The sequence below is a fragment of the Ylistrum balloti genome, unplaced genomic scaffold, assembly GCF_031769215.1.
Source record: "Ylistrum balloti isolate Yb309-2 unplaced genomic scaffold, AGI_CSIRO_Ybal_v1 Utg369752, whole genome shotgun sequence".
NCBI classification, from domain to species: domain Eukaryota; kingdom Metazoa; phylum Mollusca; class Bivalvia; order Pectinida; family Pectinidae; genus Ylistrum; species Ylistrum balloti.
In genome coordinates, this window is record NW_026781955.1 from 1,126,006 (window position 1) to 1,148,519 (window position 22,514).

At 33.3% G+C, this 22,514-nt stretch overlaps 1 protein-coding gene across 1 annotated transcript in view; it reads left to right on the forward strand.

Annotated features, from left to right (window-relative positions):
- The window catches only part of LOC132543315 (dual oxidase 2-like), a 40,752-nt gene extending 21,519 nt beyond the window's left edge, over window positions 1-19,233 (forward strand). The window contains exons 10-31 of the mRNA XM_060206804.1: window positions 690-783; window positions 1,735-1,904; window positions 2,114-2,298; window positions 2,671-2,801; window positions 3,171-3,332; window positions 3,805-3,921; window positions 6,073-6,281; window positions 6,675-6,860; window positions 7,799-8,021; window positions 8,354-8,447; window positions 8,892-9,073; window positions 9,962-10,034; window positions 13,984-14,171; window positions 14,401-14,631; window positions 15,146-15,239; window positions 15,784-15,833; window positions 16,131-16,412; window positions 16,963-17,192; window positions 17,659-17,820; window positions 18,035-18,190; window positions 18,698-18,826; window positions 19,108-19,233. Of these exons, the coding sequence (XP_060062787.1) occupies window positions 690-783; window positions 1,735-1,904; window positions 2,114-2,298; window positions 2,671-2,801; window positions 3,171-3,332; window positions 3,805-3,921; window positions 6,073-6,281; window positions 6,675-6,860; window positions 7,799-8,021; window positions 8,354-8,447; window positions 8,892-9,073; window positions 9,962-10,034; window positions 13,984-14,171; window positions 14,401-14,631; window positions 15,146-15,239; window positions 15,784-15,833; window positions 16,131-16,412; window positions 16,963-17,192; window positions 17,659-17,820; window positions 18,035-18,190; window positions 18,698-18,826; window positions 19,108-19,233 (3,474 nt within the window). The remainder of the gene's footprint in view (window positions 1-689; window positions 784-1,734; window positions 1,905-2,113; window positions 2,299-2,670; window positions 2,802-3,170; window positions 3,333-3,804; window positions 3,922-6,072; window positions 6,282-6,674; window positions 6,861-7,798; window positions 8,022-8,353; window positions 8,448-8,891; window positions 9,074-9,961; window positions 10,035-13,983; window positions 14,172-14,400; window positions 14,632-15,145; window positions 15,240-15,783; window positions 15,834-16,130; window positions 16,413-16,962; window positions 17,193-17,658; window positions 17,821-18,034; window positions 18,191-18,697; window positions 18,827-19,107) is intronic.
- The last annotated feature ends 3,281 nt before the right edge of the window (window positions 19,234-22,514 follow it).

Sequence of the window (22,514 nt, forward strand, 5' to 3'; positions counted from 1 at the left end):
TTGTATTGAAAGATTCTATACGATTGTTTGTCTTTTGTATTACCATAACATTTATCAGTTTATATCTGTTTTTTGTTTCATTAGTTTTTGGCACGAATCTTTAAAAAATAATTCAAGAAACCAATGCTATCACCCAAGGTTGAGATAGCAAGGTATCACGTGACATCAAAGACCGGTATTACAAACAGTATATAATACAGAAGACTGTCAGTGTCGATATAATAAATATTCTTATCCTTAACGCTCTCTTCAATATTGCACGACAGGGTAAATGATATAAGGTCACTAAATTTATCTTTTTATCATTTATTAATAGAACAATAAATTTTAGTCAGTGATATTCTCGACTGTATCTGATTTTAAATGCTAATCAATTATGGGTTTCATTACAACCCTCTCTTTGCAATCTCGAAAGTTTGTATAAGGTATAATAGGGGCATGCCTTTTCTATTTCGACATACGTTCTATAATATCACAGCTTGAAGTACAGTGTACACGATATAATCTATGAACACTCTGAGATCTTAACGTCAAGGATTTAGTTAAATTGAAACCCCGAGATCCAGCGTGACTGATATGTCAAAGAAACAGATGTATGTTACTAATGACCCTTTATAAATTACTACTGAAAATTGATAATGCGAGTTTTGTGTATATTATTTGTTTGAATTGTATTTCTTATTTGACAGGAAACAGTGGAACCCCAATTAGACGATCTTGTTCGTGGTATGACTTCAACCTTAGCCGAGCAAGAGGACCATATTATGGTACCGGATTTGCGGGGTAAGTAAAAACCAAAAAACACTGATAGTAGTTGTAATTTGATTTTTAATTGGGAGGTTTAGACTACGGGATGTTTGAGATAATAAAGATGATGAAACCGCATTGACTTTTCACTGCATCTTGCAAATTCTTTATACAATATTTTTCTCGGAATGTCATTTATGTTATCCACAACATCAAAATATTTTTCTGTTAAGTGACACCCTACAGAAGTGCTTTATATGTGGAAATCAAATTTCGCCAATGAAACGATGAAGTGCGTTGATGATAATAAAACAGTGAAATAATCTGCTATCTAAATTACAATTTAATATCATAAATATGTTGAATCCAAGGAAATATGTTAAATAAAATTATACGCTTTAGGTTGTATTCTTTATTTCTCAGGAGGAAGCCTGAGCGGTATGATAAGCTTGTTAATATCGATTTCTCTAACATGTATTTTCAGTGTCTAGATCATGTTATCCCTGCTTACATATCGCAGTTGATTATAAATTCAAGGTCTTGTTCTAATTATCACATCTTTGTAAAAGGATGACGACAACTGACGGATAAACTTACTACACATGGATTAGAGAAATACTGGTTGATGATCTCATTTGGAAATATTACATTTCCTTGTATGTTAAACAGTCAAATGTTTTTGATGTCCGATGATGCCTGTTTATTTCATATTTGTAAACCTCGTTCTCGTTTGAGAACGTGACATTACAACAGGGATTGAGCAAGACATTGGTCAGTGTTATTGACAAAGTAAAACTCCTGGTCTTATTCTCCTTTTACTTCTTTAAAGATCTCCGGTCAAATCTTTCTTTCGTTTATGTTTTGCTTTACGTTAATCTCGTTTCTAGGTTAAACTTTTGTTAACAATATTTTCTTTTTTGTCTTCTTAGCCATGGTTGTAGCACATTGGTTGATGACAACTGTTTTATATTTCTGCGTGTGTTTCAGATCACGTTTTTGGCCCTTTGGATTTTTCTCGTCGTGATCTCGGTGCGATAAATATACAGCGCGGTCGAGATCACGGGATTGCGGGTTATAACGCAGTTCGACTGGCCTACGGTCTCGAGGAGAAAGAAAACTGGAGGGATATAAACCCGACTTTGGAAGATAATCTCAAGGTGAGTATTGAATAGAAAATGAAGTACACTGTATATCCAATGGTACATGTTGAGCGTGTCAAACAAGATGTAATTGATTGACAAGATCTTGTTACATTTAACCGCATTTCAGAAAATAATAGAAAATTGAAAACTGAAATACATGTATTCAGGAATTGACACATGTAAACTGCAGCATTATATGATGCACATGTATATATTTTCCGAAGGTATTGACAAACCTTCAGAACCTCTACGGCAACACGACTAAACCTGACGAGCTTGACATTTTCACCGGTGGACTTCTGGAAACTACACCGGATGGTCCAGGAGAATTGTTTAAAGCTATAATGCTAGAACAGTTTCTCAGGATCAGACACGGAGATCGCTTTTGGTTCGAGAACACAGACACCAGGTAAGTGAAACAAGTGAATGAAGGATTCTGACTAAATGTGTCGACAGAAGCCCATCTTTATCTGTGATTTACAGACCTATATATTGGACAAACAAAGCTATATAACAAATCATCAAAAGGTTTACAATTTAATCATCAGATTTATAATGAAAGGCTTTAGTTACTAATTCTACAAAAAACGGATACAAGGTCAAATATCGTATAAGATACACGATGCTCCATGACTTCAGACAGCTTTTTTTCTAAAGCAATTTCTATGGAAACTAATATAGACATCATTTTGGCTTGATTAGTGACACTTGGTCAAATACTGGTAGATAATATAAGAAGAACTCACAACAAACACTATATTTTCAAATATTTTGTCATCAGATTTCGAAGATTTAGCGACAGCGAAATAGATGATATAAAAAAGATCACACTCCGTGATATCATTCTCAACGTAACCGGCGTTCTGGACTCGGAGATATCCAGCAATGTTTTCCTGTTCAATGCAAGATCAGGTAAGTTAAGAGTGATAGAATTACACGCGGGTAATGTTAGAGACATGGTTTACTCTTACATAATACATAAGCATATTTCGAATTTCAATATTTGTATTGTGGTTTGAAGCAACACCAATCAGTTGTGGTGTGTTGAATACTTTTTGGGACATTAACTCACAAAATAGGACATCATCATGGAATGATATTTTGAAAACATGTTTATGGTTCTGTGTCGTCTGTGTCGATTTCATTTCAGTTGTGCTGACATTTTTCAGCTTAACTTTTTTAATAGATACTAATCTTGTCCTCGTATCATTACGAGTCTTCCTGTCGTTGACTGTTATGGCCTCATGGAAAAATTGATCTAAAAAAAAAATTTCCTTACAGATCCTTGTCCTCAGCCTGAACCGTTAGCAGCTGACAGCAATAATCAACGAGATGGGATGTTTGTTATAGAGAACTGTACCACACTCCAACACTATGATTACTTCTATGGGAGTGAAGCTTCCTTTGCCTTGAGCTTTCTGTTTTTGGGACTCTGTGTTCCTGGTAAGTTTTATTTGGTCATACTTTAAATATTACTTTAATTGGTTTTTCAAAATTTTCATTTTATATATCGAAAAGAAAAATTGATGGAGGATTTGTTATCTACGTTGTCAAAATGAACTTTAAACCAGGTTAGATTGTCTAAAATGTATAAAGAGGAACACTTTATTGAAGGCTACGTACATGTTGAATGCTGTAAAAAGACAGTTTTCCAGAAAACAATCTTTCCCACTTAAACGATGAGGGCGAAAACATTTCCAAAAATGTCTATGCAGAAGCATCTTGTTTACATTAGTGACTAATGTTTTTTTTCATCAAATTATACCTTCAAATATATTTTTTGTGATAGTGTACAATAAGTGAATATTTAACATGTTGTAGAAGTCTTTACGATACATGTGCAGTTTGCAAGATTTGTGACAAAGAAAAACAATGTCCTGATTGTTTAGCGATGCAAGTATTTATTTGTATACAGGGACGATCGGTATCATGTTATTCATGGTAAAATTACGTCAGAAACGGATCCAAGAGGCCAGGAAGTTAATGGCGCCAAAGCAAAGGGCCAAAAGTAATGACCCTAACTCATTCGAAGGTAATGATAATGATTAAGAATACTAAATAAACAACTAACTTAGTTACTAACATTTATTTTGCTGCAATTATGAAACAATTGATATCAAACGCTTATGTCCGTCCGGATGAAAGGGTACATCGTAACTATGTAAAACTTAAATTCCCGAAGGAAACCGACGTGAAACCTATTAAAAGTGACTCAAATTGATAAAGATATATATATAAGTTGACGTGAATGCCACGGCGTACCAGACGTGGAGCTGGCACAACTTCCTTGTATGATACCATGATATTATGATGTCACCACGGCTCATGTGTTTAACGAATTGTAGGTTAATTCATCGTGAATATAATGTATTCCCTGTTGGAATTTTAATGCGGTAAATAGATAAACTGTAACTTTGCTAACATAGATGCAATGAAGGATTCGTTTGAGTATAAACTTGTGATAAATAAGATTGGCGAATTACCCTCCCTCAGATACTTTAAATGACGATTTCCGGTCAGTAGTGGTTTCTCTCGTTATAATAACAATAATCACATTCTTGGTTATCTCAGATAGCCAGGTGTTTCTTCCCCTGTGTTGCCATCTTTCCTCGTCAATGCCATTAACATCGAGATACATTTGTATTTGTCATTTTGAAGACCTTTCATAATACTCTACTTTTCTGATGGAATTATATTTTGTATTTTGTCTAACTGGTGCTGACTATCAGCGACTGCAATTTTGACATTATCTTGGTTGTCTTTACGAAATCCTTGTGGTCTTGTCCTATTAAACCTACTGCAAAGTATTCTCTAAACGAAGCTGGTGGCAATGGTAGACTCACAAGTCCACAGGAATACCATGCTGAAGTCCATTGCAAAATATTCTGGTCAGTAAAGAATTATGAAAATGAGTGAAAACTGTAACTACAATTAATTGCTTTTGACACATATGCAAAATATAGAATCATTCATAGCCTTCGCTCTGTTGTAGATTATATAAGACATTGTTTATAAAAGGAAAATTTAAATCGTGATTTTAAATACAGAAGAATATCGTGTTTATTAAGTGACATGCTATGTTTACAATGTATATATAATGATACATTGTTTATGGAATTGATCTGCTGTGAATGTTTATATAATTTTTATGGAATGGTTTACCAATTGTATACCGTGTTCATTGGAATGTAGCGTGTGTAGAAATTATGATTTCTATATTAACATTTAACAAGTTCTGTTTTAAAAGATCCATCTATTACATCATGAAATGCCTACAAACGATTGCTTTCTTAATTGAATATGACTGCTGGTAAACAAACAATCACATTTGTTCGTGAGATAATCATATTCTTATTTCGCTAATATCAACTTGAACTGATATGATATTTTAATTGTTTTTGCCAAATTAAAAAAAAAAAACTATTTATTATTATTAAATTATTTGATTTGTTTCGAATTACTCATATACATTTATGAACTCCGTAAGTCCGTAATTTTGACCACTGAGGACTTTCCCCTTGGTCATGAGGTAAAAAAAGACCGACTTCGGAATAAAATGATAATCGTTTTACATACACTGTTTTTAGGACCTGATTCGCATTGTTATTGAATTCCTACCGTGAACCCTTTATGATTTTAATTATTGATTTTAATGTATCACATATTGTATTCCATATATATGTTAAATATAAATGTTACTGATTTAAACAAATTAACAGATGGGCGTAGTTATGTCGAGACAGTCCCAAATACCAGACAGATGAGGATAGATGATTGATTACGGTTGACATAAAATGATTTCTTGGTGAGGTTTTGAACAATATTTCACAACTATGACTTTACACACCAAGATACATTCTTAATAACAAATGAATGTTGTGCTGTCACACATGTAATGTATTAAATCGGAATTACTTCTAAAGGCCGCGGTGGCCGAGGGGTTAAAGAGAAAGACCGTATTTATCACTAGCCCTCCACCTCTGGGTCTCAAGTCCAAGTTCTTCGTGGGGCAATCGCAAGGTCTTGGCCGTAAGTCGGCAGTTTTTTCCCCAGAAACGCCGGCTTTCATCCGCCACTTAAACCTAGCTCATCCTTAAATGGCTGTTAGGATGTAAAGCAACAAAAAACCTTAGATATACGATATTTTCAGTGCCTTAAGTGCTGTTTGTTTGTTTGTTCACAGTTATTGAATGGATGGGGCCAACAATGGGAGACAGAAGAGTCAAAGTCAAGTTCGACAGTGAACGGAAAAAAATACATGTTACTGATACCAGGAGGAAGCCGCTTCGTATGCTGGATCTCCGTAAAATATCCGGAAAGATTCATTTCCGAGTTTCCCGTGACAGACAAAAAAATATCATGTCTGTCCGATTTCCTAATGAAATCGATTTGGTAGGGATTTCCTAGTGACATTTGATAAAAAAATTACTTTATTTTTGTCTAAATCGAAGTGCGTCTCATTTCTTTCAATTCGAAATCGTGTCACCAATATACATACATATAGTTTGATAGATCATTGCTTGCTTAAATGCTCCGTTCGATAACAATTCATTCCTGTTTTGGAATTCATGTTTATTTTTTAAACGTACGAGATAAACACTTTCACACAGCTCTTGTTACGTATCTTTTTACTTTGTCAAACAACTGGATCATGATTTATTGTAATAAAGTACTAAACAGTCAATAAATATTTCTACTATTCTTCACTCAGATATGCTATACTTTCAGAATGTCAAATCTTCGAAAACCATTTTAGTTGGTATTTATTAAAATTGTTTTCTACAGGTTTTACGCTTTCTGGATGAAGAAGAACGCAACTCATTCATCAATCAGTTAGATGCCTTTCTTCTGGAGATGGGCGTCAATAGGGAGAGACATGAACTCGAAGAGAAAAGCGTCATTGATTTAGCTGAGACAAAGGAAGAAAGGCAGAAAATTCTCGATACGTTCTTTCGCGTAATATGTGTGCAGGTAAGTAACACGTGACCCATAATTACTGATTATAAAGTTAATGTATGTATTGAAGAATAACTACTAGGGATTCAAATAATGGATATGATTTCTCTTACCCTGGGTAGGAATATCAACACATTAGTGGTATAAATTTTCTTTGTCTCATCTCAGGATTGAGACGGGGGATTCTCTTATGACATCACATAAATAATGCATAGCTTTAGATAATACATATACAAGAAAGCTAACGGCATAAGAGAAATAATTATCCAAGACCTTGATGAGATATGGAAGCTCAACCATCGGGTCATGATTATTAAGTTGTAAACACTTGGCAAGCACTACCATATGTTGGCAATTTACCAACATTCGCCTTCGAGTTGAGTTCTCTCTATCTCATCACCAAGGGGATTATAGATTCAACCAATCAAGTAGATCGTTGCTTTAAAAAAACACAGGTGTGCAATACGAATTCAAAACAGAAAAATGTCATAGAAATTGATAATGTATTAGTAACCAATGACAGTAAAAAGAGGAATCCTATCACGGTATATATAATGGAAACATAATAACTCTTGAATAGTTAGTTAAAATGTATTTTGATTCAATTAAAAAAGAACAAGTGTACCGGAAATTTTTAAAGAGGATACGTATCAACTCTCGATATCTTATATAATATCTGTCTGCCAGCAACAATATATTATATAATGATATAATTCAATTAATGCTTTTTAGTCTATTTACACTTTTTATTATCAAATATTTTTATCATATCTGAAATTTCTCAAGTAAATTAATCATCAGAAAACTCTTATTCATAGAACATCGCTAATACCGGAAAAATGGAACGCATTCTGCTGTAATTATTCACTTTCTTTTACTATAATGATAATCACACTGACAAGGAGATCTTAGTAATTCAAGGGGTACCTCCATATTTCCTTTTCTTTCGAAAGGCATTTGACCGGACACCAGGACAGATGAATATTGCTAACTTAAGCGGGGACGATATCAACAAGGTGCAGAAAATACAGCTGACCAGAACAGAATTCGCTGAGGCTCTTGGGTTAAAGCCTACCTCTGTGTTTGTACGGAATATGTTTCTATTGGTGGATGCCGATAACAGCGGAACTGTCAGCTTTCAGGAGTTCCTCGATATGTTTGTCGTGATGTCATCTGGTAGGTATTAGCAACAGCGTTATCTATGTATAAAAGTAATTACATGATGAACCAAAGTAGATTTTAGTATCATTTTTTTTTTGTTTCATATAACGTCAAAGGATGATATTATTTTCTCACTACATGTACAGTAGCTTACAACAAAACGTCTTGTACTGTTTCTGAACTTACTAAAATCTCACAATATTGATTTACTCCGGTGATTATTGCTTTTAGAAAAAAAATGTGCTACAACGAATTCGTATTTTCTATTTGGCTGTTATCTTGTCTCATTGGGTCAGGAAAAACAAATTATTTTAAATGTTAAAAATACGACAATCTTGTACACCTAGGCGATGCCGATGACAAAGCAATGCTCATGTTTAACATGTATGATCTACGAAGGAGAGGATACCTGACAAGGGCAGAATTCTTGAAAATGATCAAGTAAGAAATGCGAATTAGCTTTATACTGCTATACCGCTATAATGGTTTTCGAAAGTTGCCTGTTTTAATCACAAACCAAAGCATGACATATAACAGAACTTTCGTAAAGAGAAAGAATTTGACATTTTTTCCTATTTTGTTGGCCAATATATACTTGAGGACAATAGCCCTGTGGGTTCAATTCTCAGAAATAAACATCCTTTTCTGGATGAATGAGGTTCATATTCTGCATAGGAATGAATATAAACCTGGTATTATTTTCGGGATTGCCTCCTCCATTGTTTCCGAGATCGATATGCTCTCATTTAATTGAAAAAAGACGTTTTCCATTATATTTCCTATACCTGCTGTGTTGTCTAATAATTCTTTGTACGTGCATTGACGATGCAATGAGTCCGATGACCTTGTGTATGTCATTATTTTTTTTTTTTATTTCTTCCCCAGGTCTCTATTGGACCTATCCGACCAGTCGATCGACGATGGCGAGATAAACACACTTATTGACACCATGTTTCAGACAGCTGGCATCTCAAGCGATCAGAACATCGACCTGGCTGCTTTCAAGCGTATCTTTGCCTCAGAAGAACATAAACATACACTGGAGAACGCCAGTCTCGGGATAGGAAGTACGAACAATTACTGTTGATTGTCTGAATGATACACTACTGTAAAATCATTAATTTTCGTGGGTGATTCATTTTCGTGGAATTCTAAGGGTACCTGAGATCCATGAATTTATATGCCCACGAAATTTGTTAGCAAGGTTAATCCACGAAAACAAGTACCAACGAATATGTGTATTTTTGTAAAACCAAAAACTTTGAGCCCGCGGGAATATATTATTTTACTATGTTTAGTATGGTATCACACATAAACGTTATCTTTCGTGATTTATAAATTTTCTTTTAAAGTTTTGATTAGTCTGCAATAAATATTAAATGAACATACTTAAAAAAAAAATTTGTTTGTTTGCATCGGTTGACTTAATATACACCGTATCATTTCCATCTTCAGATTTTACACCAAGATATATTTTATAACTTCTTTCAATTTTTTCTCCTTGACTAGTATTAATATTCATCTAAATAGATTATTATTTGAACTTTTTAATCACTTGTCATCATCACCGTTTATCTAGATTTTATATCTTGTTTCAATGTTTCCTTCTTAGCCATTTTGTTTGGTGATATAGTTTTATCTAGATAAATTTGCTGTCTTATTCCACTTTTCCCTATTAATTGTTTTACATCCGAAATGGAACATGACATAAATCAGGTACATTGTCATGGTATACATGTGTAAATTATTGAGAGCTTTTTGCTATATTTGCAAAGATGTCCTGGCTATGTGATACATAACACATTTAATCAGTAAATAATTGCCTTCGATACTATCAACTTTTTGTTTCTTTCAAATGTTTTGAAATGACTCTAATAGTATCTGTTTTGTATGATTTACATAAAACCCAATAGTGTTATCATATTTTCTATACCATCGAATGTTTGTTTTTCCAGCAATCGAAAAACCGCGAACAGCAGCCAAAGGGAAACGACACGACCACAGGAAGACTTTCTTACAAAGCTACAAGTAAGTAATTTGCATTTTAAGTAAAACTCATATCCACACGAATGGTATTCATGCACTGTTAATCATTATTCAACCACGAGAAACCAAAGCCTTGCTTTAAACCGCTACACTTTTGTTTGTACAAAAGAAACACGAGCAAATGGCTACTTTTATAGCAAATTTATAATTAGATACAGTAGAGCTAAATTATTATTTATAAACCGCATCTTACCGTTGTTTCGTTCTTCTAGGACTCGTCAGTGTTGAGATGGGCCTAAATTTTGAAGCCTAGGGCTCGGCTGAAGAAAATTCAATGTGAATGAAAGCCATATCAAAGTCTAAATGGGAAGGTGCACTGATACGTTTTTTTAATAATGTCAAGTACATATGAAACAGCAGTGATCTTAATGTAAGGACGGGTTTCTGGACACCTATCATACCTGAATGGTTGTATGGTTTTGAAATTATTTAATACGATATAAGCAGAACCAGTATTATTTGGTTTTATGGTAATCTGAATATCTCTCATGTAAGTACCACACAAATAGCTTCCGGAGTACATCTCGAGTACGGTTTGATGTAAGTACAGTTTAGCAGTAACTTATACACGGAAAATATGTGTCTGCTGTTCATCAAAAATGCTACAACAAAATACATGTTTGTGGTGTCTGCTTCAGTTGCGATTGATTACTAAATATTTAAAACATGAGGATTCGGTGCGTTGCGTTCCAAAATGGAGTCATTGTCTGGAAACACTAAAAAACTTATTACATATGGACTAAGATACATTATGAGAGGGTATTGTCTATATATGAAAACATATTTCGGAGTGCAAAATTAGCTATATAGCCCATGCTCCAAACTAACTTTGTCATCTAAAGAATGGGCTTCAATTGTAAATATTTACATTTCATAATAAACATGAAAGTTTTTTTGTTCTTTTTCAAAACAATGTATTGTCTGGCATCATTTCGATGTTTTCTACACTTCTCATGTACCTTTAGGCATTTACAATGTATCTATTTTAGCAATAACCGAGTCATGAGGTTTGGTACTGATTATACTGACTACCGAGTAAGTACATGTGTTTCACACAGGGGTTAATTGCAATTACTATGATGTAATTTTTTCAGAATGGGAAGGAACGCTCAAAATAACGGGTAAGAATTGGCGCGGACCAATCTAAATTACTTTACCGGCGTGTTGTGATTTGTTTTAATTAATTGGTTTCAGGGTTCTTTATTAAAAATGATCGCAACATGAAACTTACAAAATACAATAAAAATTATCTGTTTTCAACGTATTAAAATGTATCAACCATTCAGCACAGTTAGAAAAATACATCATTTATAACATTGTGAAATCATTACAAAAAAAAGTTTATATTTTATACCATACTTGCATAAAGTAAATAACATGACACAATTTCCGAGACAATATTTAGACATATTTTAACCTCCGCTTGCTGGTATTTTAAAGATGTACTGGTGATCATTAAAAATCTCGAAAACATCTAACAATTGTCTGATATTTCCTGCTTTGTACAGTAAATATATATCACATGGATACAATATTCTACAACTACGTCGACAACCGTTCACGCAGTATCAGTATACAACAGGATATGCATTATCTCTTACTACTCTATATGTGGGCAGTGAATTTTTGGAATAAGGCATCAAATATTTCAAATCATGATCAACTCAACTCATGTAATTCCGACAAGAGTGACAGACGTGATCAGGCCTGATGACCAACATAGCTGTGCAGCTAAATACCTCCCACATTCAAATGATTAATGTTCTGTCTGTTTTATGCCACAGATGACTTACTTCATACTAAAGAATGCTTGCGTCCTTTCATTTACTTTTCTCACTCTCTTTCATTTCTTTTTTGCTTGACTGGATCTCGCACAAAAAAGCTTAAAAATAATAAGGAAGATAACCTAAAGAAATCACAGAACTAGAAAATAATCCTGACCAGTCTCATCTTAACAGCTAAATGAATAAACCAAGGTGAAAACCAACAAAATATTTTGTGAGTTAGAATCGAGGAATTTTACCAATAAAATTACATCAAAAATAATTACCGAGAACTATATCTGACCAATGGGATTTTTTTTAAAGAAACTGAAAAATGCTATGAGAAATTATTTAGAAAAAAAATCCGATCATCAGGATTGTAGTTTAGAGAAGTACCAAAGTTATCTCCATTTGATTATGAAATGCTAGAGGGACCTATCACATATTCTGAAATGGTAGCAACCACAAAAATGAAAAACAAAGTTCCAGTTCAGATGGTTATACTGTTTTTCATTTTTTTACCGAATGACTAGAGAGACTCAATGTGATATACAGTAGGGATATACTAAATTTAACTTATTAGGTATTGACTATGATGTTGACTTACACAGAATAACTAGAATAAACTTTGACAATACAGCTTTGATAATAAAATTAAAAGTTTTGATTAAATCATGGAGTAGAGGAATTTTCACCTCTATAGGCAAAATAACTATTATAAAAACGTTACTTATCTCTCAATTAAATCATGTATAGCCCTTCCCAATCCAGATGATAACTACATTATAACTATCAATACTTTACAATATGAATTCCTATGGAAAGTAAAACCTGATAGAATTAAAAGAGAAGTTCTTAGTTTTGAGGAATTTAGGCAAAAAATATTACGTAAAGATAGAATTTCTCACATTCCATGGCCTAAAAAGTTCAATAAAAACTTTGGTACTGAAAATCAATTTTCTTCCATTTCCACAACTCAAAATAATCTTCAAAGTATACGTATAAACTTATAATTATTGTTAAAAAGTCCTAAGGGGATGGGTGATATAAATATGGTCCTCACCAGAAATAAAAGCAAAAATTACGTATCTGTTCAAAAATCATGCTTATTGTGACACACTTTAAAACGGAGTGTCGAAAATATACAATCGTAGCCTAGAAGAACCTGACAGACGTAAACAAGTGCGAACGAAAGAGCTAGATGTGCTGTTTGCCATCTTTCTTTTTTGTGTGTGTGTGTGTGTGTGTGTGTGTGTGTGTGTGTGTGTTTTTTTTAAATAGATTTTTTTTCATCTCGTGTAATTGAATGTTATTGTGTAGTTACTGTGGTTGGTTTTCACTATTTCAGATTTCAGGTAAGTAGCCATTCTCCTTTCCTTCACTTTCGATTTCTTTCGAAGTCGACTTCGCGTGGATTCAACATCTCACTTACCACATGTTTTTAATTGATATCATGAAGAATACTTTCATTGTGTTTATGAATTTGCAAGTTTAAAAATAATATCCTGTTAGTACCGTGCGTATTGTCTTTTCTTATAATTTTGTATTCTTTTCTTTGCATTGGAACTGTAAAAAATGCCTTACAATTGCATTGGAACTGTTAAAAATGCCTTACAATACAATTTTCCTGACTGCTTTCAGCGACATTCATATACAGTATTACTATGTAAATGTCTGCTAATAATAGATAGTATCGCTATTTAATATAAGCATTGCTTAACTGGAAGCTTTACATCAGTTAAAATAATCGAACTTAAGTTGTGAAAAGTCGCCAATTGGTGAAGCCTTTATAGTAAAACGCATTGTTTGTATACTTTTTCTTTGTCACAATGATTATATATTTCTGTGGATGGCAAAATGTTGTGGATCGTCTTTTGTATGCATTGCTCATTTTGTTATATTTAACCATACCGTTGAAAGTTTAGCTGCTCTTCACACCACTTATTTACTTTCCATTTCAGTAACTAATATAAGTCTATCAGTTATAGCGGGCTCATCAAAAAATAGGAAATCATATCCATAGTAATAGAATTATTGACATTTTAATTGATTCCGGCAACTTACTCATTTGAAAAGGACAGTTATTAAATGACATCTGTTAATTATCATTCTCGTAAGATAACTGAGATAAAAGATGTTTATAAGAAACGATATTGTCTGTTTTATAGATCTGGACCGTTGTCGCGTACAAAATCCATGGTGAGAGTGAAAACAGTCGAAAAGGAAATACCACCTACACGAACCAAGCAGAAGCTGAACGAAATCATACGCTATATTGAGAACTACAAACGTCAGATCTTCTGGGTGACATTATACACTCTGGTCTTAATCGGGGTCTTTGGAGAGAGAGCGTACTGTAAGTTTCGGTTGACACAAATTCATTCATAATTACGGATGTTGATCAGTCAAGAAATTTTCATTTATCTACTCGGAAATCGTATAAAAAGTATGATGCAAATGGAATATTTGTCGTAATGTTTCCATGATTTTAAATATTTTTTCAGTTTTCATAATCTTAAAATGTCATTCTTCAATTTTTTAAGTAACAAATAATTTATGGTGATATATTATCGTTTTTCTGGCAGACTACTCGGTGGAACGAGAGCATGGTGGTCTTAGACGTATAGCCGGATATGGCGTCACGGTAACACGTGGTGCAGCTAGTGCCATGATGTTCACGTATTCGAGCTTACTGGTGACCATGAGCAGGAATGTGATCACCTTTTTGAGAGAGACCTTCCTACACACTTACATACCATTTGATTCTGCTGTCGACTTCCATAAGCTCATTGCAGCCTATGCGCTGTTTTTTACAGGTTTGTAAGCTACAAATATTTTCCTGATTTTTGGCGTTAGACACTTTCTGTTTTCAGTCGTGAATTCATGGAGATCCCCTCATTTAGATGACTACTCAAACTCTAATATGATTTTATTGACATTTCTAATTTTGACGTGGTGTTTTACATTCAAATTGAAACGTCAGATTTTAAATCATGATAGCGGTGTTCCCTCTTGCTGATAAAAATCAAGAAATTCCCTTTTTTAAAATCAAGCACCGTCGCGAATTTCACACCATATTCGTGATAAGCAGACAATTTGTATCATAAATAATAACACATAGATTATACATTGCTATTTTAGAATTGTCAATACGTGCTACATATTTTTCAATGTTTGCATTAAAAAACTGTCATGGTATTCGAGACGTATCTTTCGATTGATTTAACTTAAAGTATGGATATTCCATCAACCTAACGAGAATTGGTATTATAGGTATTGTAAAAAGACACAAATTCAATATTAGATAGAGTATGTGATGTATCATTTCAGTGATGCATTGTGTTGGACACGGTTTAAACCTTTACCACATCAGTACTCAGGCGTCAACAGACCTCAACTGTGTTTTCCGCGAGTACTTCAGAGCGTAAGTACACTGTGCTCTATTTGATCATTCATTAATCCAAAGTTGTATTCTACATCTTCCCTTTAATGATTTCGTATTTTTTTGTTACATCCTATCACTCCACTGGTGCTATTTGCGGTGGAAGAATTATCACTATTTCCGGTTACCACGGAAACTGATAAGAAACAAATGTGCAAATATACAAATTTCACAGTTTTCGGGGCATTACAAGAAGAATGACGTGAAACCTTAAACACTTTGATACTGATACATCATAGGCTTTTCAATTTTATTGGTTAGTCTCTTTTTACACGTCTTAATAAAATTTGTATCAAGGGTTATGTAATAATTGTTTTGAATGGTACCACACCATACTTAAAAATGTCAACGGTAGAAGATAATATATATCAAAATATCAGTAACAGTATTTTATGTTATATGATTGTATATCTTTCTTTAAAACAGCAAGGCGCGGGAATAATGTCACATTTTGCGTTATCGTGTTATAAATTCATAATCAATTTGATTATGCTGTTTTAAGCAATTTCACTTTTTATTGTTTCAGAACTGACATTCTTGCTTCATTTCATTATTGGGCCTACGAAACTATCACTGGTAAATATAAAACCGCTTTGAATTTCGAATGGTTTTAACTAAATTGTCTTTTTTCTTCTTCAAGTACTTTTGAGTATTGTTAGTTACCCCTTTGCTAAGTGTAAAATGCTTATTTAACATAATGTACTGACATCTTCCGTTAACTTTTTACCAGATATTGTCTACCTTAATCAGATTTACGTAATAAATAATCAGATGATTGTTGCACGGAAGAGTTAGATGTGAACTTTTACCTTAGTTTAAATCTTCTATTATAAAATTATTTTTTATAATGACCCATTTTTACTTTATTTGCAGGATTTACTGGAATCCTTCTTACCCTCATTATCATCATAATGTATGTGTTTGCCGTCCCGTACGCACGTCGGCACCTCTTCAACGCCTTTTGGTTCACCCATAATTTTTACATACTCCTCTACATCTTCCTAGTCCTCCATGGCAGTGGGCGGCTCGTGCAGAATCCGCTCTTCCAAAACTTCTTCTATGGTCCACTTATTATATATGTCATCGACAAACTCATCAGCGTAAGCCGAAAAAAGCGAGAAATATCTGTTATTCAGGCCGATCTGCTACCATCAGGTAACAATATCCGGTTATCTCATTTTTCACGTATAAGCGTAACGTTATATTTCAAATCACTTTTGTATTTTGTCCCTTATTTCACAATGTCTTGTTATATTACCACTCCCTATGGTAACTAATGATGGTATGTTTGTCCCTTCATTTTCTTTGTAGTATATACTCCACGTCAATTGGCATCATGGTAAGCTAACTCATCTGATGTCGGCGTTGTGGATATTGATATCAATTTGTTGTGTTTATGATGTATATTGACGATATGATGTTTTATTCCTGTTTAAAATTCTTCCTGCATGTTTGTGTTGATATTGTTGTTAGTTAACCTAATGCATGTTGACGTTTGTCTATCAGTTCACGTAACCAAAATCGATGAAACTCACTCAAATGTATATATTATGATAATAGTAACAGATTTATTTGACAAAAATTTCCAACCTTTCTTCTTGAAAAGATAAAACATAAAATGATTGAAATCTGAGTGTTAAAATTATACTTGTATTTATGATATTGACCTTCACCGTTGTAATTATGTCATTCAATTTGTTTACAGATGTCACAGGCTTGAAATTCAAACGTCCACTGGACTTTGATTACAAATCTGGACAGTGGGTTAGAATAGCGTGTCTAGACCTCGGAGAAGATGAATACCATCCGTTCACGCTGACGTCAGCACCTCACGAGGATTTCCTAAGTCTCCACATCCGAGCCGTGGGTCCATGGACTATCAACCTCCGGAATACGTATGATCCTAATAATCTTGGAGACCGTATACCACCGAAGGTACGGTAAAAAACATTAGTTCAAGTGTCTAGTAGATAAACAAATCTTGTTCTCGTTTAGATTTACTAGATAGTGATAGGGTGTTTACATTTTAGGAAAAAAGAAGAAGAAACAAACAAACATCAAAAAATGATCTCAATAAATTTGAACTTGTGTGATAAACAAAAAAAACCTAAAATTTGATTAATTTATGTACATAGATGGGCCGTTTGGGGAGGGATTATTAGGATGTGATTCACGACCATTTGATAGTGACACGTGTGTTTATGGACTGTCTGGGGAGGTGATACCAATTGTCCTATCACAAAGACTTGACAGTGCTGTACAATAAGTTGGATTTGTTTGTACATGTGTACATAAACGTATTAAATAGATTATTTTAATTGAAAATAAGAATTAGATAGATAAGAGCCAAAGGGACGATATTACCAGATTTTGTTTTCACTAAGACTCGATTGTTGTACAGGTGTACGTAGACGGACCGTTTGGTGAAGGACACCAGGACTGGTACAAATATCCGGTTTCCGTCCTTGTCGGTGGAGGTATTGGAGTCACGCCGTTTGCTTCCATTTTAAAAGATATAGTTCATCGTTCTCAAATTGATAATCAGCGTATGACTTGCCAAAAGGTAAGACCACCGCAACTTTATACTGGCAACTATTTCCACTTTCAAAATAAATACAAATGATCCAATCTTGGAATGCAATCGGACAGGATAACTATATATCGAAACTTAACTTCATGCCATACTTTGTATTATTCTTTATATAATTTGATTTGCTGATTATGATATCTCGTGACACTAGTTAGGGTGGTGAAATGCTATCTTATTATTTCATAAGGTATACTTCATGTGGGTGACTCGCACCCAGAAACAGTTTGAATGGCTAACCGATATTATCCGGGATGTGGAGAATGCCGACAAACAGGAACTGGTCGCTGTCCATATCTTCATCACACAGTTCCAACAGAAGTTTGACTTGAGGACTACAATGCTGGTGCGTACTATATTCATTCTCATAATGCCTTTAGAACTTTCACGTTATATTGTTAATCGTGTTTTAAAACATCAGTTTTACATCTTTGCAAATGCCGCACACATAAAATGATGAACTTACTGAAACAAATGTCCGTTGCTATATACAATGGAGTCCGCTGGGAAAGATTTGCGCATCCTTATGCTAATATCATTTCAGAGATAATATAAAAATGATGTTTAAGAAAAAGCTTAAAAAAATCATAATTATCGATGGTAATTTTACTCAAATGTAACTTATTATTTATTAACTTTAATGAAAACTTCCGACGAATCTTTGACCGACTTATAGTATTACCATAATGGCAAAATTTAGAAATAAACTAAATTTTACGTGCAAAATACAAGCTTGATTTTGGTAGAATTCATATTGCAAAATTCAGCATTCAAAGAGTAGTAATTTATATGGAAACGTTCTAGTTTTCATGGAAATATTAATACTTTGTGGTCTCTATATCTGTACCAACAGTACATTTGTGAGCGCCACTTCCACAAGGTAGCCGGTAAGAGTCTGTTTACTGGATTATCTGCCACCACTCACTTTGGACGGCCTCAGTTTCAGGACTTTCTTACTTCACTTCATCTGGAACACCCCACGGTAAGGCAGGAGTTCCGGTAAACTTTTTACGTCACTTTCACCGTTTATCAATAATGCCAAAAAGGAAAATGAAACAATCATGGTGGTTAGATTCAACAAAAAGATTTCTTCTCAATAGAATAAACAAAATTGCTGGCAAACATTTCATTTCTTGCGCTCTGAGAAATTCTACGAAATAAAAAAAAATATTTTAGAATGACTTGTTTTAGATTTGCAAAATACATCGTTATGGTATTATTTGGTAAAACCCGTGTTTTAATATCTATGAATTATGATTTCAGGTGAAACAAGTGGGTGTGTTTAGCTGTGGACCTCCTCCAATGACTCTGAAAGTAGACAGAGCATGCACAGAATTGAATAAAAATATCCGCTTGCCGACCTATAGTCATCACTTTGAGAATTTCTAGATATGCTCGAAAACATTACATTTAATATGGGAATGTTGACTATACGGTTATCTTCAAAGACATGAAATAGTAGCATATATATATTAGATATGTATATAATTAAATTAGATTGTAACTTTACACCTGTATTGTCAATATTACAAAATATTAATATGTACTTTCAATTATGAATGCCACAGATCTATACATTTATATAGTATATCATACAAGTCGATTGACTAGGTATACTATGCTGTTCTGCCAGCAATCGTTTATGTTAGCTTTCACGTAAATAAAGTCCGTATTTTCTTACCTCCATGTGCAACAAAGAAGCATGGAAATTACATTTAGACTCTCAACCAAAATATTTGCTTACGATACATTTTGATTTAGTGTAAAAATTCTGAACAAAAAGTGTTGGAATTTAATTCATGATTGTTTAGAAACTCCATTGAAACTAGAAATATATCCATGTACTCCTTAAAATTCAAATGAAATATCTCTCGTGTAAGGATTTTATTTAGGATTCCATTAAGGACCATTTTAATATTTTTTTTAATATGATGTTTTGAATCTCCGTTTTTCCCGAATTTCGTTTGCGTAAATAGTACATTAACTACTCCAATTTTAATCTGCTCAACATAAACATGAACAAACTTAAAAAGTCGGGAGTTAACAACAGGAAACACGAAATGCCAACAATAAATTATACGTCTATCAAATCTATAATAGAATATAGAAAAATCAATAACTGTGTGGTCAACAACAGTCTTCAAATGCACGGCGATTGTTATTGTAGCAGAACAAACGAATATCATGAAAAATTTTCATGTAAATATATATATAGTTCATATTGGTTAAAATCTATTTGTGTAAATAAAATGTCCATGTAAGCTCTGTTAATATAACTTCTTCCTGATAACCTAGAGGCTAATTGCAGTCTAAGCTACATATGTATACGGTGTTATGCTCATTTTTTGTCATCCGGAAGAATGGTGACTTGGAATAAAAAGAGCGAGTGTACTAAGTACATATATTGTAAATAAATATTTGCAGCAAGTCATCTTCCTTTAACAAATTAGTGTGCCATTCAGTTTGTCAGTTTTATACCAGGAATGAGGAACAAATGTACCAAACGATATTACAAACATGTACTTATTTTTCATAGTTTACTTTCACGATGTATTCAAAGTTCCATGTGTCAGAAACGCTCTTAAATAGAATAATAGTATTAATTACATCACGAAAGTACTATTTTTATTTAAATCATTATTTAAAGAGTCGTTTTTTAAGTGATACATACTATAAAGTTATCGAGAAACAAAAATAAAGAATAAAATTGTCACAGAACACCTTTCTCGAATAACAAAACCAATTGAAGCACAATTATCACAATGAAAGGTCTTTTCTAATTTCAGGATATTTGCCACTTAACATAGCAGTGGTTTGTGGATGGCGGTAATTTGAAAAGTGAAAAACATGAAATAGAATACATATGATTTAAATGCACGCATCGAAGGTTAACGGTTTACTTAAGAATGATTAAACGTGTCAAGCATTCCAGTTAGCACATCAGTTAAGTATAAAAAGGCGATCTTACATTAAATAAATGTTAAAGTGGGGTTATTTCCGCCGGGGCCGGGGAGGTAACTCATCGAACCCGGACGACTCGTTGAATAGCGAGTACGTTACCACTTCGCCGCCCGACCCTGACGGGCATATTTTTTTTTTAAACTTGTACTCAAAGTATGACAAACAACCACATCAAGGAATGTTGTTCAAATCTTTTATTAACTAAATTACTGTCAAATATTAAAAAAATTATCAAGTTTATTTTCTTTTTGAAATGATTATATGGACAACAGATGTTTTTTTTATTCTCATGTAATAAATTATAAATATATCCCATATGGTAGATAAAGACTGTGTCTTGAGCACGTGTAAGCACGTTTTGTAAAAGAACTATGGAATATTGAATTTTCTAAATAATTGTTCACTAAAACTATTCAAAGTAAAGCTTTACAATTAGATTGACAATTTGTAGAAACATAGCACATGCAATGGACTTAATACATTGTAAGAGGATCAGATAAATCGTTTGCCGAAGCTGTTTGCCATGAATTTTTTGTATGGGTGGATTTCTTTTGGTTTTTTTTTTGCGATTCTTTAGCTTTCTATAAGTAACATGAGGTAATGAATCTTGACCTACAGGTAAGAAATTGTTTAAAATTGAAGTTCGCAGTAATACATAAAGGTCTGTAACTGAGTCCTCTACGCTGATTTAATATATTATTAAGATGTGTCCAATGCAGAAATTTATCTTCAACACCTCATACATATGAAGATTATTTCATCATGTATGGTGTTTGTATAGATGTATTGTAATCATTATATAGATAGAAAAATCACGGAATCTATTGCATTCATTTTCTTCAATCAATGTGACAAATACCAGAAAGTCGGAATGGATAACTATGTAAAACGGAGATGTCAGATTGCCAGAGCAGAAATGGGTCCGAATGAGAATTGTACATGGCAAAACCTTGTAGTTCATGACGTTTTGTTGAAAAACTAGGAAACCTGTGCAGTAATCGATGTAGAGATTGGTTCTATAATAAAATGGACTTTAATTTTGACCGGAATTTATTTCCTTTCGATGCGTTGCGGAATAAGATTTTGACTGCCCGCGTTAAAACTGTAGCACACAATGTAAATCAATTTCAATACAAAAAAGTAACATCTGATTGCCAGCCATAGTGATTTAAAAGAATCAGAATGCCATTCCCAATGTTAATATATGAAAAAGTGTTTGTTAACATATTTGTTGTCATTTGTCAACATTATATGGTGTTTATATAATGTTTTTCACCGAAATAAAATCTTTTGTGTATTGTGTGTCTGTGCTCTGAAGTTAATCATCTTACTCGACATTTCCGGTTCTTAACTTCATTCCTTAAAGTATAACTATTGTTTATATGTTATTACGTGAAATGTGAACAACACGTTATAAATGCTATTGTTTTGCAATTACACGTAACACAACATGTAGACAAATGACTACTGTTTGTAAATAGTTACACACTGCTGTAATCAACGATTGCAATTAATTTAAATGAAAATCTATTACTATTTGTATATATTTTTATAGCGTACATTTTCTAGCAATTTTCGAAGTCATTGCAATACGTAAATGGAAAGATTTTAGCATTGTCACTTAAATCAAGAAAAAAGTTATCAACATTTCTTTTATTATCGCGACCTTGACTACTCTTTGTATGGTATTATAACCACAATGGGGAGTT